The sequence below is a fragment of the Paramisgurnus dabryanus genome, chromosome 16 (genome assembly GCF_030506205.2).
Source record: "Paramisgurnus dabryanus chromosome 16, PD_genome_1.1, whole genome shotgun sequence".
NCBI lineage: Eukaryota > Metazoa > Chordata > Actinopteri > Cypriniformes > Cobitidae > Paramisgurnus > Paramisgurnus dabryanus.
The window spans coordinates 20336794-20355087 of record NC_133352.1 but is presented as its reverse complement, the minus strand read 5'-3'; the positions used below and the strand labels follow the sequence as shown (position 1 = coordinate 20355087).

Genomic DNA, 18294 nt, shown 5'->3' with positions numbered 1-18294 from the left:
CTCAAACTGGGGCTTAAGGGCCCTCAAGATTGTGCCCAGTTTTTTGACATATTATAAAATACATTAATTTATCATGAATTCTGTGTAATTGAACCTCAGAAAAATAGGGCTTGTTAATTCAAATTGATACAGATGGAACTTGCAATATAAATCACACCATAAAAATTGTTTAAAGTTGAGAGACAGAAGATAAAATGGTGAATGTCAAGTGGCAGGTAGCCAGAACATAACAAAAAGCCCAGGAGAATGTGCTGTGCTATGCAAGAAGTGATTTTGTGCAAAGGAATGCTGGTCAAAGGGATAAATAATAATAACATCTGTCTTCTCTGGTCAACCATAGATTGCTATGAATAAACAAGTGTTTTATAGACACAGCCTGGTTCCTTGTAGTTCTTTAGGTCAGCCATCGCTGTCGCCATCCGCCAACAACGTGCTTTCAATTAGGTGTGATGAAACAGGAAATAACTGCAAATTTGACATTCCTGAAATGGCCGTGTGCAGCTCTGTGTTTGTACTGCAAGCCAGAGTAGGACAACTAATTTCAATCTATGGCGCAGGTTTTGGACCTTTACGAGGCAAATGTTTTGCGAGTTAGTCATGCTCCATCGATTGTAGAATGTAGATTACATGTAAAACATATAGGTTTTTGATTAACCTTTTTCATCCAGTTTTTTTAATATCTTGTCCTCTTTTATCTTTTATTAGATCACCCAAAACCTTTCAAGATTGAACCCTTAACGGCTGTTGCAGGAGATAACATAACGCTGACCTGCAGGGGCACAAGGTTTCTCTATGAGAATTTGAGCTGGCATGATCCCCAGGGTCACAGGGTGCCCGATAACGAAACCATTCTTCGGATTGAGCCTTACAGTGTGTCTTTGTCAGTCAAGCTGCCCAATGTTTCCAGAGACCACGCGCTGGGCTACGAGTGCCGAGCTGTCAATATCAACTTAAATAAAGAGGTCAATACGACATCTGTTTTAACAATTAATGGTGAGTTTAATGAGCCAAGACATTTAGTATTTATCTACTGTACACCTCAGCATACATGATATGACTATGTGAGATCTATATCTTACTGTGTTTATCAGTATGAAAGATATGTTGCTGTTGTGTGTCTGAAAAAAGTTATAGTCATTTTTATATCAAAATTAATTTAATAAATTTTGTTGTTTTTATGACAATTCAGCACTTATTCTCCCCCAGGCTCCCATTACTGTAATATTGCAATGAAAATATTCCTGTACTTTACATTCCTGGCAGAATTTTTATTATTGTGTTTTTACAATGACATAAAATATGCTTAATTTTACTTTATTAAAAGTATAATTTCTTATAATTATAACTTTTGTTGTAATTACTTTTGTTTTTTGTAATTTTCTTGACTATTTTTTGATAATGTTAGATTTACTTTGTTGCTACAAATAAATGTAGGTGTGTGAACTGTAAATTACTATGTATCTTTCTGTTTTATGATAGAGAGGATAGTTCCATTTCTAAAGCAGAATCTGACCAATCAAGATGTAAATAGCAGCAGTACCCTGACACTTGCCTGCTTGGCTTCTGGTGAGCCAAAACCCTTAATCACATGGTACAAAGACAAGACTCCTGTCACAGCAGGACCAGGTGAGGAACCACTCTAAATAATAAAAGTATTAATCTTGGTATCTTGTGAGAACAACAGAAATATGAAAACAAATCCTTCATAAATAAATACAAAGTTGACACACCAAATCTCCAGAAATACAAAACTTGGACACTCATACGGGTGATGTTTTAAACACACAACTGCTCCTGAGCCACTAAGATAATGTTTTTCATATTAATACTGTACATTTTTGAGACCTAAAATTGGTATAAATGTTTTTATAGTGTTAATGCTTTTAATAAATTTTCGTAGTGTATGTAAAAAAAAATTTCAATACATCTTATCAAGTTCTTATGTTTCGGTAATTTCATGTGAATGCCAATGAAAAGGTTATTAGTCAGTAATTGAAATGCATTGTTTTCACAAATTTCACTTTTGTCGTTTGATTGTAATTTATCAAATTTAGCTGCAAAACCCTCTAAGTGCATGCAAGCTTTTGTGTGAATTTCTTCCACTTCTTTAGACAACTTGCAAAAGCACTAAAGATGTAACTAAAAAACATTGCAAAGTGCAAATGATGAAAGTCAAAGTGTAAAAATTGAGAAACTGAAGCACACTCACATTAGGTGGCACTGTGGTCCATGTGACTGCCACATATGGGTTGTCTTCAGGTGCAAGTACTCACAGGGGATTCAAGTTTGAATGTGATCCATGGTCATTTTGCACGTCGTCATTCACAAAAAGTCGACGTGGCATTTAGTGGTTTCTGATAACAAAGCAGTATTTGTGAATGCCGTGAGGCATTAAGCACATAAAATGCAAAAAATGATATAGGCAGTGGGCCTTTATTATATATTAAATATATTATAATTATATATTTTTTTTGACATCAGTCAAAAATAGACTATTCAGGAAGCAAAATGTGAATTTTGCAACTATTTTATTAAATTTTTTAAATAAATGCAATACAAATGATAAAAGATTATAAAGGCCGGTATATTGTTCCAATACCTACATAATACAGGCAGGGATGTGTAAATAGGTTCAATTTTAATTGCATATATTATAACTTAACCATAGGCTGTTTACAATTGTCTTTAGCTATTTAGTGCTATAGTGTAAAATCTGATATGAATCTGATTTATAAAGTGTAATTATTAAATAAATTTTCTTCATATAATTCTTTTAGGAATCACTCTAAAAGATGATGGGACTCTGATCATTGAGAGGGTGAAAAAAGATGACGAAGGCATGTATGAATGTCATGCCAGCAATGCTGAAGGTGTAGCAATAACCAGTGCAGTCATTACTGTAGTGGGTGAGTATAGAGATTCTGACTATCTTTTTGACAGGCTCTCCTTTTATTATTAATGTATCATTGGCATAATCAGGAAATAAAGACGCAAATGGTCCTTATGGATGGTAATGCACTAAAAACTTTTTATCAGCACTAATTTCAAGAATTCAAATGCAAATGGTACGAATAGCTTTTTTTAAATAACTTTTCAATGAGAAAGTCAGTGTAAGGCTGCCAGGAATACCATTCAGATTCCAGACCCCCTTTTATGATGGAGGTCTGGGAGTTGAAGTCAGGGTCCTGTCACAAGGGAGTTGACCTCCACACAGTCTTTAAAGAGGTTCATTAATGATCGGCTGGACATTTCCTTAAGGAGGCAGGGGGTTTGAAACATTGGGCAGGCTAAAGGGAAGAGTAATAGTCAGTTAAAATGCCCTTATTAAATGTTCTTTAAAAAAAATCAAAATCCTTTAGGGATTGCCTCCCTCCACACAAATCCCAATTGTCCAGTTTTGGTCTCTTGCTTTGCAAGATGTCCACACAAATGAATATGTTTGACTTGGGTTAAGAAAAACAGAATGTGTTTTGAAATTTTTATCTTTTTCTGTTTGGAAATGAAAATTCTTTATTGTATGTATACAGTTATGAAAGCACTCAGTACAAGACTACATGCATGAATGCATGCATGATGAATGACGGCGAGTGAACCAGACCCCAATCCAAATATACAACCCTGCGTGCTCTCACGTGCAATATGTACACAGTTTGACAGAGTAAATGAGAAATGTAAATCTACTCTTAAACTTTAAAACCATTTAAGATGTCCTTAAGCAAAGTTGCAATGCAAAAAGAAAAATTTCTTTATTTAACAATTTATGTATTGCACAATCTGATGCAGGTTTCAATTTCTTTAAAGAAATACATGGTATGACTTGGTGCATAGTTACCTTATATGTACAAATATTAGTAAAATCATGGTTTTACCAGCGTCATTTAATGAAATTTGCAACATTCATTAGACTAAAGCTTTGTAATGACTATTATACATATAACCTTTACTTGCTGTCTACACACAGGAGAAGAGGGTAAAGCAAACATTGAGGTGATAATCTTAGTTTGTACTGGGGCCGCTGCAACATTTCTGTGGATCATGCTTATTCTGTTCATCCGAAAATTAAGAAAGGTAAGTTAACAATAACTAAACATCCAGCTGAACTTATAAATGTAGACCCTATAGTAACCTTTATCGGCCCACATTGGTGCTTAAGCAATCTAAGGGTTTTGCTTTGCTCAACTTTTTTTCTGGTGACCTATGACAAACACTTAGTCATGTTGTCTACTCTGTGTGAAATATAGCGTATTTTTATCTGTGTGTCATTGTAGCTCTGCAGCCCTTAGCTTGTGTAGATACCATATCACAGACATGGGCCCAGATAGTCCAACAGAACTACATATATCTACACTTTCGTGATTAAGTAAGAACTCAATCTGTGTCTACCAGCCAAGTTCAGCAGATTTTAAGCCTGGATACCTATCCATCATCATGGACCCCGACCAGATACCCCTCGATGAACAGTGCGATCGTCTCCCCTACGACGGCAACAAATGGGAGTTCCCTAGAGACCGACTGAGACTTGGTGAGTTCACAGAGCTTTATTCACTTTTCCAAACCAAAAAATGTGGTTTCTTGGCAATTTCAGGAAGCCGAACGACAAAAGGCTTACTCATAAAAGTCAATTTGCTCCTTAATTCTCAGGCCTATTTTCTGATTACGGTGGGCACCAGGGTCGTCTAAATTTTCAAAAGAAAATATTATGCTATTATTTATCAGTGACCCACTTCTGTCGTTCGGTCTTAACTGCCTCAGTGGAGGGGCAGCCGGCACCCTGAACCTCAGCAGGCTGTTTTAATTACAGACTCGCATCAGGTCTGACAGGGCATAATGACTGATTTATGAACCCCCAGGGCACGGCAAGATCATGTAGACACTTTCTTTCTCTATGTTTCTCTCTAACAGGTAAAACTTTGGGCCATGGAGCATTTGGGAAAGTTGTGGAGGCCTCTGCATTCGGCATTGACAAGATGTCTACATGCAAAACAGTGGCTGTGAAAATGCTGAAAGGTACCTTATGTATAAAAGTGTGATCGATCTGGCTTTAATCAAATAAAAATTGCTATTTAAAACTACAATTATTTTTGGAATTTTTGGGAAGAGACAGAAAAGTTTCCTTAGTTTAGTTTTCCTAGAATTTTTCATAAACATTTAATGTAGACTCTTTTCTCACATCACAAATTTTCTTTGATAACCACAGGTGGGAAGCCTTTACAGTATGTGGCAATATTGAATAGGATTATTCTATGTAATATTGAATGTAATACAGTGCATCATTCATGTTTTTTATTACGAGACTGAAAACTGAAACCTGTCTATCTTTTATTAAATTTTTCTTGTGTGCGTGCAAAGATTATTAGCAGCTGTTCAGATTATTACATGCTACGTTTTGTCCACAGATATGAACATTGGACAAAAGGACATAAAGTACAAGCATACTTAATGTGCAAATACTCACGTAGCATTTATGAGCAAACAGATGTTTATTAAATCACATTGAACCAGAACCAAGAAGGTTGACCTTCTGTAATAGGTTAATGATTGCTATCATATTATTGCTGCATACCAAGATGTCCTCTACTATAGTGAATCACTGCAGGAGGCAAGACTGATGCCCACCAGGTCAGATCTTAATAAAAAGCAGTTTTCCCTTTACTGCCTACACAGAATCCCATGTGGTTGTGCCAATAAAAGTATATTGCTTTTTTGTATTTTCTCCTGGCCAGGAGAAATAAATTTTTTGGTGATAATAAAGAAGTACCGTTTTTATTATGAATGCATTATTTATGATAAAATTCCCGTCCTTACTTTAGTGTCAGGAATGAACATCACACTGGGTCTATAACCTATTTTGAGACATTGACAACTAATATTTTTCTCAGTGACAGTAAAAGGTGTCTTTGGTATAAATCACGTACAAATTACTGCTAAATGCTGACCATACCTTATTTGTGTCACTTTGATGGGTCTAAACTGCAGGAAACCTGATGTGTTAAAAACACAGCCCTCCAGTCTGACACCATGACCTTAGAAGGTCACCACCAGCATATATTTCCCTCGTATAATACGTGCAAATTACTGAGATGCTGAAAGTTTGGTTCACTTTTAAAAAAGTATTACAACGTTGCCTCCAGATGTTAATCCCAATGTCAGGGCTTTTTATGCTAATTATAAATTTTTTATGTATGCTGGAAAGATGTATCAAAGTGTAAATGTTGTGTTTAGTAAATACCAATTTCATATAGAATAATGATTAAATTCCAGTTGCTCTAATCTTTACATTTTCATTTACGCTTTTATCCAGTCATTCAAGCAATGTGGGATCAAACCTACAAACTTTTGCACATAAACACAATGCTCTACCAGTTAATAATATATCTACCAGTTGAAAAATATGTTGTTCAGTAAAGAACTTAATAAATAATTGTACGCTTTAATGGGATTTTTTTCTCTTCTTGCCACAATAAACAGTGGGAGCTACAAACAACGAGTGCCGAGCGTTAATGTCCGAACTAAAGATTCTCATCCATATTGGTCATCACCTCAATGTGGTCAATTTGCTGGGAGCCTGCACAAAGCGCGGGGGTGAGCAGAAAATTCAACGTGCAAATTTGTGTTACATTTAATCTATTTTCTTTGTGTTTACATTTATTATTTTTTGATTTATGGTCAGGTCCTTTAATGATAATTGTGGAATATTGCAAGTATGGAAACCTCTCAAACTACTTAAGGAGTAGAAGGGGTGACTTTGTGGTTTACAAGGTAAGCAGTGAACAATCTTTTCCTTTCTGCACGTTTTTCACACATCCCACATCTAAATATCATGACTGGAATGTCTTGTAATAATATGAACAGTCTCAGGACGGCAAGGCTGTGCGGTCGAGTTCGGGGTGTGACCTGAGCGAGCTCATCAAACGTAGATTGGAGAGCGTGGCCAGCACCGGAAGTTCAGCCAGCTCTGGCTTCATTGAAGATAAGAGCTACTGCGATTCAGAGGAAGAAGAGGAAGGTAGCGGCTGAGTTTCTTCCTTCCCTGTACCCCCTCCCCCTTACCCCTGTCTCACCTCCACCCCACCCCATCTTCTCTCAAACCTCCACTGATTGTTTTTTCCCTTCGGTCTGATAGGTCTCTTCCTCAGGGATTCATAAATACAACTAAAATTTAGCAAGAGCCACTGTCACCCACTGCGCTCAGGGCTTTTTTTAATTTCCTGCAGAGCTCTAGTCTTAAGCGTGCGCATTGGGTTGCAATGTCCTGTGCGTGTTATTTTTGTTTCCTTAAACTATTTACTCAGGTGGATGACCCACCCAAAAGCCCCCCAATTGAGTCTCATTGACAAACTGCACATTGAAGTCTGTCTTAAAAGAGAAGTCATGTTTTATTTTGTCACTGTAAAGGATGTGTATGTTGTAAACAGGAGAATTTTGGAGGAGAAAAGAGATTGATAAAAAAACAAAGGTCACCATTTAAGGCTTCTTGATGGACAGCTATATTTATATTAGTTATTTATTAACTTACATCTTAATATATTAAATAAAAATATGGATATGGATAAAAATATATAAAATACAATTTGTATACATTTTATTAACAATAAAAATAAAGTTTTGCTTTAATGATTTGTGTATTAGTTTAACATATGAAAAAAATCATTGTATGCTACATTTACATTCACATTTACATTTATTTAGTCATTAAGCAGAGGCTTTTGTCTAAAGCAACTTACAAATGAGGTAAACAACAGAAACAATTATAGCAACACAAGAACAGCAATACATAAGTGCATTGGAAATGGTCTCATCAAGTCTAATTTAAGAATGTATAGTTTTTTAAAAGTGTTTTAAAAAAAGTCAACATTTTGCATAGAGTCAAGAAGGTCAAGACTAGACAATCTAAAATTTAGGTTAATTTTATTTTATAGTTGTGGACAATTTTAAATGTAGAGATCAGAATTCACATGCTTTAGCCCCACCTGCCTTTAAACATTGCATTTAATAATTTATTATTAACATGTTTAAATGCATTCTGCACAATTCAATGGAAAAATGCAAAATAAGTATGCAGATTCTGTCGGTCTGGTAATTATTTATTACACATACTGTATTTAATAGTTATTGCGTAAAACACATGGGATATGTGTACTGAATGCTTTTCAAAAAAATCCTAAGATACCAAATTCATGGAAAGTAAGAGTAAAAGATTCTTAGAAAATCAGTCTGTTTTTGTTTTGCATACCAAAAATTACATAACAGGTGTATGGTTTTGATTTAGCAGCTAATACCCTTTCAACCTTTTCATGCAGAGCCAGAAGATTTGTATAAAAAAGTGCTCACACTGGAGGACTTGATTTGCTACAGCTTTCAAGTGGCCAAAGGGATGGAGTTTTTGGCATCGCGCAAAGTAAGAAATGTCTTTTTGGCTGTTAACTTTTTCGTGAAAAATGAAGCTCCAGCCCTTGAAATGCATTGTGTTTATTGTTGGTTCTTACAGCTCATTGTAATTCCAGTTTTCTTTTGGAATAGTTATGGCAAGTTGTGATTTAGTACAATAGTTGTAGTAATCCCTTTATTTTAGCAACTGTTAGAGAAGTTTGGCCCAAATTTCTAGAAATTTATTGATTGTATTGTACACACACTCATTCACAAACATCTAATAGATGAGATTCGTTGCCACATAGACTGAACATGTAGTAAAGCATATGTTGTTTAATCCCTGTGGATGTTCCACATGTTATACATTATCACAACTTTCCATCATATGCTTCATCTGAAAACGCAATACAGCACATGGTCCAAATAAGACACAGAATTTGACTTTAAAACTCAGAATCATTTATTACAATAATTACAGGTATATGATATTTTGCTCATTTATCTCTTTTATCTTCTCCAAGTGTATTCACCGGGATCTGGCTGCACGTAACATCTTGTTGTCAGAAAACAATGTTGTGAAGATTTGTGATTTTGGACTTGCAAGAGACATATACAAGGACCCCGACTATGTCCGTAAAGGAGACGTAAGTGTTGCATGTTTATTACTCAATGAAATCAACAAACTAGTGTCCAGTGTTGTACACGTACAACTTTTCAAAACTGCTTTGTATGATGGATAAACATGATAACAGTCCAAAACCACATACATGGCTGTGGACATGAAAAAGGATATGATAATTAACTAAAGCCAAGAGTCTTTGGCATGTCGTTCGTCATTTTATAGCCTTGATAATATTGTTCTGGTTAAAAATGTTTTCTTTGTGGTCAGGTGCAAACCAAGACCTCATACAAAATAGGCTTTTTGATTAAAATAGACATAATAACATTAGTAGTAGTTTTTACACAGATGAAATGGGCTCTAACATTTACAATGATCATGTACTACTTTTACAGGCCCGACTTCCCTTAAAGTGGATGGCGCCAGAGGCAATATTTGACAAGGTCTATACTACTCAGAGTGATGTGTGGTCATTCGGTGTCTTGATGTGGGAGATCTTCTCTCTGGGTAAATACCAAGCTGTCCTAAGAGAAAATAACTCACAACCTTTATGTTCACACAGAACCATCAGATTAATAGATCAGGAAATAAGACGGTTCAAGAACTTGCAACAGTTAGGGTATTTTCGGACGCCTTGTGGTCTCTTATCACAAAGAGTATTTCACGGCGATTACATTTTGAAAGTAAATTTTGGTGTACAGTTCTCAGAACACTGCTTTAGGCTGTAATGTTTTCTGCGAAACAAAGCGCTACATTTTCTTTTCTTCCATCTACACCCCTTCTATCAGACTTTGTTTGTTTGCTGTACTGGTTCGTTATGTTTTACACCAAAGCAAAAACCCCAGACAGGATTCAGCAGCCATTTAAAATTTAAACACGTGGAGTATGAAGGCATCTTGGCACATGCTGTGATCCGTCCATCTCTGATGGTTCACAATGAAAGACACCTGGCAGAACATGGACTGCTTGTGAAGTGTCCTGCGCTATCAACCTCCTCCAGATGTAGTGGGCAATAACTGTCAGATGCTGTTAAAATATCCTTTGGCAACAAAAAGGATTGCGCTGTCAGCTTGAAAAAACAATTTCGTGCAGCAACATCTGTGAGCATCACCATCTTTGAGGTTGTAAACTAGAATTCCCCCACATTTTATCAGGTTTCCTTTCTTAACTAAAAATGCAAATCTATAGTTACCAAGCAGCATTTAATGTAAATGTGTCTCTTCTCTGTAAATGTCCTGTAGCCGTATAACACATAGTACTGTGGCTTTGTGCTTACAGAATTCTTTTATACACATATTTAAAGGGACAGTTCACCAAAAAATGAAAATTCTGGTATCATTTACTCACCCTCAAGTTTCTTTATAACACATTTAGCAGCATAAAAGAATAGCGCATCATGCACTCATATGAGCTTATAATAAACAAAATGCCCATGCATCATCCCAACAAGATATATTATTCAGCTCTTCAAAACGGGGATTTTAAATGCACATTTACAATCACGATGTGAAATGTCTGCAAACTGGAATAAAGCAGAGATCATGGAGCTCATCGAATATCCACTCTGAAGCCGAGATCATTGACCAGCACGCTAGAACGGCAAGTCACACGCTCCTCTATAGTCTTGTCTTATAAACAAAAATGTGTTTTCTGGAGAGATATAACGGATAATAAGCAAGCTTCAGACGTTGCGGAGAAAAAACTACCAAGAGCAGGACTTAAAACACGTCACGTGTCTTTCCAGGATCTTTACGGTATGTGTGTGAACACACACACAGATTCCGGAAAATCATTGGCAGTGTGAATGAACCAAAAATCAAACGATTCCAGACATTTTCCGTGTATTTTCCGTAATGTCTGTGTGAAAAGGGCTTGAGTCACAAGGCAAGTTAAATTACATAGATATTTATTCAAAATATTTATACCTTTTTTTGCTGAAATAGCATATAATTTACATTTGTTGTAAAATACGACCAGAAACCACAATAAAATTCCCCTAATCTACATCTGTTATTGTGATGGATGCAATGAACTGTGTGAGAAAACTGAGATTTCCATTTGCATGATAATTTAAATCAGTTTTTCAGTAAGCGCCTTATAAAAATGAATTATAAATGATATTCTCGGGAATAGAAAGATAAATAATGACTTGGATGTCTCACCACCACCGAGTTGCCTTGATGTAGTCGGTTTCAAATGGATGAACATGAAAAGTTTAGAAAAATTATTATTGCTACTTGATAGTGTTCATGGGACCAAACCTTGCGTTGCGCCCAAAGTACACTCGCATGCTTTGTGTTGTGGATTTGTGCTTCTCATCTCTGTTTTTTTAGGCACTTCAAATATACTGCACCCCATTCCCAAAGTTGCAAGAGATTAAGAGTCCTGTTAATTTATTTGTTTTTTATGACTACCTAATCTATGTGAGAGGGGACGGTTTAGATCGCCGTTTAAAGAAAGATCGGCCCTTTTGGAGATTCATTGTTGACATGCATATTTTAGCAGTTATTAAATATAATTTAAGGCTTTTGGTCAAATACATGGAAAATCATTCCACTTTTGCAAGTGCAAAGCACTATTACTTTCGAGCTAGCAAATTAATACAGTCTTATTCCAAAGCTGTTTACTTGAGAAACACTACGTATAGTTTTTAGTTTAGTCTTTATCAGCAGACGTAACAGGCCCGGTGATGCTGGCTGTGATATATCCATTGATCTCTCTGTGCTAGCGAGCCACTTCACAGTTTAGTGTGTTTCTCACCAGGCCCTTTGAAGTTGCCAGAGCTCTGTTTCACGAAGGAGTCTTGATAACCCCACTTTTTCTTTCTTCTCACCAGGCGCCTCTCCGTACCCTGGCTTACAGATTGATGAGGAATTTTGCTGCCGATTAAAGGAGGGCACCAGAATGAAAGCTCCCGAATACTCCTCCTCTGAAATGTAAGAATGGCTCAGTTTGTATCATACACCCATAATTTGAAAGTGACTTTTCAACAATGCCTGCAGTTATAACCTGTAATAGTTGCTATAGTAAGTATACATACTTTATACTTTTAGGAAGTGAAAATGTAGGATGCTAAGATGAATAGTGAATCACTTAACGTATACTGTACAAACATCAATGCACAAAACAAACATTACCTCTCTTTCTGGAAGCCCCTACAACACTTTTCAGTATAAAAAATATTTCGCAAATCTTTCTGAAAAAGAAAATCCTTTCCTATCGATACAGTTTTAAAAAGCTGAAGTATCTCATTTCATTGCTTTGACACAAGACTGAAGGCCTGAATAGAAACAGGACAATTATTCATGGAGTGAAAGAAACGGCAGTTTCTGATTGGCAGCTAGTTTATAGTGCAGCTGATGTGTGCTTGGGCTCTATTACTTACTTACACCAATGCTGCTGAAATTGAAGCTTACATTAAAGGTTTCACCCTACCTGCACAACATGTGGGGGCCGAACACAGTGGCCGGGCCCCCTGGGCATCAGGCAGGCGAACCCACAGGTTAGATACTCCCATTGTGGTTAACAAGGTTAGAGAGCAAGCCAAACCACGGTCCAATGTTTTCTGATGTAACAAGATATGAGAGGAAAGGTCATGGTATCCGTTGTAAATGTGGAAAGGAAGTAGAGTGGACAACTTTAGATTAGTTTTGCACATAAGTGCAAGCAGACAACTGAATCACCATGTGGCCAAGTGTATGAAAACCCAACATGAAAAAGGAAATTTTTGTACCTGCATAACATAAGGTCACGTTTCACATTTAAATCAATGTGAAATCAATGAGTGAAATTAAACTTAAGATTTAGAGACTTGAGATTTCAGGATTACATATTTTTAAATTATGGACTTACAGGATGGCAAATTTAACTGGAACAGAATTGGCACATTGGCAAAAACACATGCCCACTTCAGCCAATTGAACACAATAACTACCGCTGGTGATTGGAGATGACCTGGAAATGTAGTTCATACCTTAAGCTTTAAATGTGATGGATATGTTTAAATGCAGCCCTCACAATCACAGTTTTTCTGGTGCCGTGTTATAAGTCTTTACATTCATCTTGAAGGAACTTGTCAACTAGCATTTTTAAGGTTAAATGTAATGTACTACATCGCCTGCTTGATGTAACACTGATTGCATGACCCCCATGTGTGCCGTTCTTCAACAAAATAGAGACATTGATGAAGTTACGTGCTGACCTCAGGGTTAAACAGTGCTTTATTCATGACCCTGAGAGTGGCCCTGACCCCAGCTGCACTAGTGTGAGTGATGAAAAAGATAAAGGAGTGCATTTATTCCGCTGGTCCAGCAATTTAAGGAATTTATTGACACGTGTAGCATTATCTGTCTGGATTGATTCACCTAATCATAAACATAACACATTTTAAAGGAAAACATTATAGGGTGGATTCCCGGACAGGGCTTATCCTAGTCCCAGACTAAAATGCATGTTTAAGATTTTTTTATGTAAAAAAATCTTGTACTGACATATATCAGTGCCATTTTTTATCTTAAGATGCACACTTGTATTATTTGTAAAACGACTTTAATGTCCTACTATAACTATAAGGCCTAGTTCTGGATCAATCTAAACCCTGTCTGGGAAATTTACCCTATGAATACTATACAGTACTTCAGATTTAACACAACTAGTTTTTGAGTGGCAACCGAAATCGAGTGGCGACCGAAATCGAGTGGCGATCGAAAATCAAGTGGCGACCGAAATCAAGTGGCGACGAAAATCGGGTGGTGACCGAGTGACGACGAAAGTAGTAAACCTCTGAAGTACCAGTGCAGTGATTTCTATAACATTAAAACAGCATAATTTTCGTCCCGCTCACATCATCCCAACCAAACCACGCGTTTGTCCCCCAAAATCTGGTTTGTTTAACTAGTGTGAACGCTCTGTACCATGACCAGTCGCGATTTGGTTAATCTAGCCCTGGCCGGCCTGCAAAGGTGGGCTCGGGCGCAGTTCACTTGGGGAGTGTTATTGCAAATCGTCCTAGAGCACAGTTCAAAAGGAGAGATGTCAATTGCACAACCACTCACCTTCATCTCCCTTCAGAACAACTTTCTGATGCGCGCAGCAGGGTTATGTGAATGTCTGAGCTGCACATGCGACAGATCAACTAAGCAATATGATAGGCATGTGAAAGGGCTGTGTGTCATCGCACACCAAACGAAAAACACAGACTTAACATCAAGATGGGTTCCAATGTTAGGAGAGCACTTTACTTCCTGTTTTCTTCAAAACAATTGCATCCTAAAGACGAAAGCGTTCCCGGGCTTGGATCGGTCAAAGTACAGTGTGAGTGCGTGCTTCTGGGGGAGTAAGGGGGGGGACAATCACACGTGGGCACGGTTAGGTTGGGTTAACTATAATATGAGTGCGCCCTAGCCCTATCACCAGCTTTGTTGTTTAGCAAAGTTCTAATGACCATCCATATTTATTCTTCACTCTCTTTTTGAAATACAAACAGATACATATGCAAAAAACGTGTACACAAAATGTAAAAAAAAACAGTATGGCTGTATTTGTCCCTGTAAAAAACTTGTGTGAGCACAGATTAGGGATGTTCAACATCCTGGTATATCCTTAATTTGACGGAAACATCAAGTCGCTATTTTTCTGGACTTCCTGTTAGTGTAAGGAGTTGTTCCAGCTGGATTCATTAAAATAACCATTAAAAAAGTCCTGCTTCCTCAAGCTAATCGCATTCACAGTGCATAAGACGAATACCTCCTGTTTAAGACTACTAAACTCACGTGGATAAATTAGGTAATTAGTGTAAGGAAGTGTAAGGAAGTAATGAGTCATCAACTCGTACAGTAATTTTTCCGTTCTCCAAATGGCCAAATCTCGTGCCAATCAGAGGGGTTAGGAGAGTTTATTAGCTAACAAGATTTTATTTATATAAAGACATGTGACAAAACACCTCAGTCTAAACAGGATGGTGCTCAATCATCACTCGTGATCATGTACTCAGACACTCGGTCGGTATTTAACGCCCCGGTATTTCACAACTGAATCTTTAGCCTTCAGCTAAACTGAAGCATTATGAGCCCCAGCGATATCCGATAAGAGACCTCAGACGTCCCTGATGAGGAGAGATGTTGACAGCGCGTCTAAAGCAAAAGGAAGTTACTCTCAGCACGAAGGTTCACCTTGCGAACAAAACAGAAAGCTTTACTCTCCATGTCACGCACCTAATATTATTGATGACTGAAATCACTGGATAAAGCCAAATTTTACAGACTGGGTCTGGAGGTCAGGGCGGAAAGCAGAACTCTTGAAGCTGCTCTTTGTGCAGCCGCTGAAGAATTAACATTTTTCATTACAGTATGTAAAACACCATGGATTTTCAAAGGAAACTTGTATTGACATCCTTGTTTAATTGTGCATTTGTCTCCGTAGATATCAAACTATGTTAGACTGTTGGCATGGAGAGCCAATCCAGAGGCCCACTTTCACAGAACTGGTGGCGAGGCTTGGAGATCTGCTTCAGGCTAGTGTGCAGCAGGTAAGATGTCCAGACACCCTCATCTTATCTATCCTTGTGAATTATCTACCACTACCACTACTACTAGTTTAATTACTCATTGTAGGTGAGACAATAACTACGCCAAAAAGTATATTTTAAGATATTTACTTGACAAAGGCAATCATTTAAGACTCTTTACTAATGTCACTGATTGATGCATAAATAACTGGTATATTGGAATAATCAGATGTGCTTAAAGGGACACTCCACTTTTTTAGAAAATATGCTAACTTTCCACCTCCCCTAGAGTTAAACATTGGATTTTTCCGTTTTGGAATCCAATCAGCCGATCTCCAGGTCTGTCTGTACCACTTTAAGCATAGCTTAACATAATCCATTGGATCCAATTAGACCATTAGCATCGCAATCAAAAATGACCAAAGAGTTTCAATATTTTTCCTATTTAAGACTTGAGTCTTCTGTAGTTACATCGTGTTCTAAGACCGACAGAAAATTAAAAGTTGTGATTTTCTAGGCAGATATGGCTAGGAACTATACTCTCATTCTGGCGTAATAATCAAGCACTTGCTGTCGTAACATGGCTGCAGCAGGCGCTATGATATTATGCAGCGCCCGAAAATAGTCCCGTTGGTAACTTTCAATAGCTGGGGACTATTTTCGGGCGTTGCATAATATCATTATTTTTGAGTGCGATGCTAATGGTCTAATCAGATTCAATGGATAATGCTAAGCTATGCTAAAACTGTTCCGCCCGACCCGGAGATTGGCTGAATGGATTCCAAAATGGTAAAAATCATGGACCTCTCTCTTCAAAACCCTACATTTTATGTATATCCCAAATCTTAACCTCATAGTGTTATTCTAGACAGTATGCATGGTTATGTCACTGTTTTCAGATGAACAGAATGTCTAAATTGTTGTGTCTCTCAGGAGGGAAAGCATTACATTCCGATCAACACAGCCCTGTTAACCAAAGAAGATCCCACAAGCTCCAACCCCACAGAAAAAAACTCAACCAGACCTGCCTCTCTTCGAAACTCTGGAACTGCTTGGTAAGATGGATTTATCAACAGACATTTTTACTAGTCTGTGCTCAGGATGACATAAGCACACAGTTTTTCATTTCATCTTGAGACGTTTTGACCACAATTCAAATGCGGAGTGCGCCAGAATCTCATTTTTCATGAAGACATCTGCTTTTGGGAAATTTTATCTGCTGTTCTTTGTAGATAAAGTTCTTTCCTGTATTCTGGCTTCCATACATATTCCCTTTCCAGTCTAACATCCTTCATCTCAATGTCCTTCAGTTGAAACATATTCTTGATAAGACTCACGAATAAGCTCGTGAGAAGGGTCCCTCAAGGAATTTCTCTTTTACCACATAAATAGTTTCAGGATTTATACACACTTAAAATAATTTGTGACCTTATCTGGGAAATCCAGGTTAAAGTCTCATAATCTAATTATGAGATTTGGAGCATCAAAGTTTCAATCATTGATTTTAATAGACAAAGATCTTACTCAGTCAATATTAAAGATATCAAAGTTATATTTCCACAGAATGTTTTTTTACATTATGTAGAATGATTTTATGTAGAAAACAATATTTCACAGACTTTCTCATGCAAATATACAATTCCATTCATATCTCCATATCAAATTCATCTAATGTGCCATTTGTAATGCTTTTAGGAATATCAAGGTCCGCCCAGCAAGCGTAAAGACCTTTGATGAAATAATCATTGTGGACGGAAACACAGTGATCCATGAGGTGAGTAGCTTGATCTTAACATTCAGCCCAAACCCAAACAATGTGAACGTTAATAAAAAAGCAAATAAACATTATTACTTGAAGAGTAATTTTCACATTAGTAGATGAGCCTCATGAATCTTCATTGGTTGTTCACAGGGTGGGCAGTCAGACAGTGGGATGGGCCTTTCTTCAGATGACCTGAACACACTGAAGCGTCTGGAGTCCCTGAGTTTCATGGCTCGAGCGTAAGTACAAAATACAAACTGACAGAAGCATCATGACAGAAACCATAAGCTCAGGAATTGGTTGAGCTGCCGGCTTGGTGATCCTCCCACTGAGCTGGAATGTAGATGGCACAATTGTCATACAGTCCCCCCCCCGACTCCACCCACAACCCCCCTTTTCTTTGAGGGACGTGCCTGCGCGAGAGCCTCACAGACAATGGCACAGTGGAGAGACATTGCTTAAGGTGGCAATCTCAACAGCCTGATAATAAAAGCAGAGCTGGGTGTGTGACTTGTTAAAGTTGGCTGCAAGGTCTGGTGCCACCTGGGTTGGGAGGACCTCTGGCTATGTCGCTGAAAAATTGTGAGGCAATAGATATGGCACATGGCTATACTATATGTTTACAGACATATAGAGAAACTTTTTTTGGATAAAAAAAAATTAAAAAAAGAATGATCTGAGTATTTTGATATTTTCAAGCTCACATAACACACAGTGTTTTTGCTTATCTTATGTTAATCATGATTACATATAGAGTAGTTTTACATCCTTCATAAATCCAAAGAGTCTTTAGTTTTATCAGATTTATAAAAGACAGATCAGCTGTCTGATTCATTCTGAACAAACCCAAGCTCCTGGAGACGTACCGCACTTTTTGACATTTGACATTTGACATATGTTTAGCATGATGAATTGAACTCTTTAACAGTGTTAATACGTCAGAATACGTTAAATAGCTTTAGACCCCCCGACCCTTAGATGTAATTTACATTAAATGAGTAGCAGCATAGGGGCTTCTTAATGTCACTTTCAGTTGTT

At 37.3% G+C, this 18294-nt stretch overlaps 1 protein-coding gene across 1 annotated transcript in view; it reads left to right on the top strand.

Moving 5' to 3' along the window:
• kdrl (kinase insert domain receptor like) overlaps nt 1-18294 on the top strand; it is a 43212-nt gene that overhangs the window by 21757 nt on the left and 3161 nt on the right. The window contains exons 13-29 of the mRNA XM_065271919.2: nt 706-993; nt 1480-1626; nt 2778-2906; nt 3962-4068; nt 4387-4522; nt 4903-5007; nt 6469-6582; nt 6671-6759; nt 6853-7006; nt 8301-8398; nt 8892-9014; nt 9385-9496; nt 11826-11925; nt 15410-15515; nt 16428-16549; nt 17190-17268; nt 17407-17495. Coding sequence (XP_065127991.2) covers nt 706-993; nt 1480-1626; nt 2778-2906; nt 3962-4068; nt 4387-4522; nt 4903-5007; nt 6469-6582; nt 6671-6759; nt 6853-7006; nt 8301-8398; nt 8892-9014; nt 9385-9496; nt 11826-11925; nt 15410-15515; nt 16428-16549; nt 17190-17268; nt 17407-17495 — 2098 coding nt within the window. The remainder of the gene's footprint in view (nt 1-705; nt 994-1479; nt 1627-2777; nt 2907-3961; nt 4069-4386; nt 4523-4902; nt 5008-6468; nt 6583-6670; nt 6760-6852; nt 7007-8300; nt 8399-8891; nt 9015-9384; nt 9497-11825; nt 11926-15409; nt 15516-16427; nt 16550-17189; nt 17269-17406; nt 17496-18294) is intronic.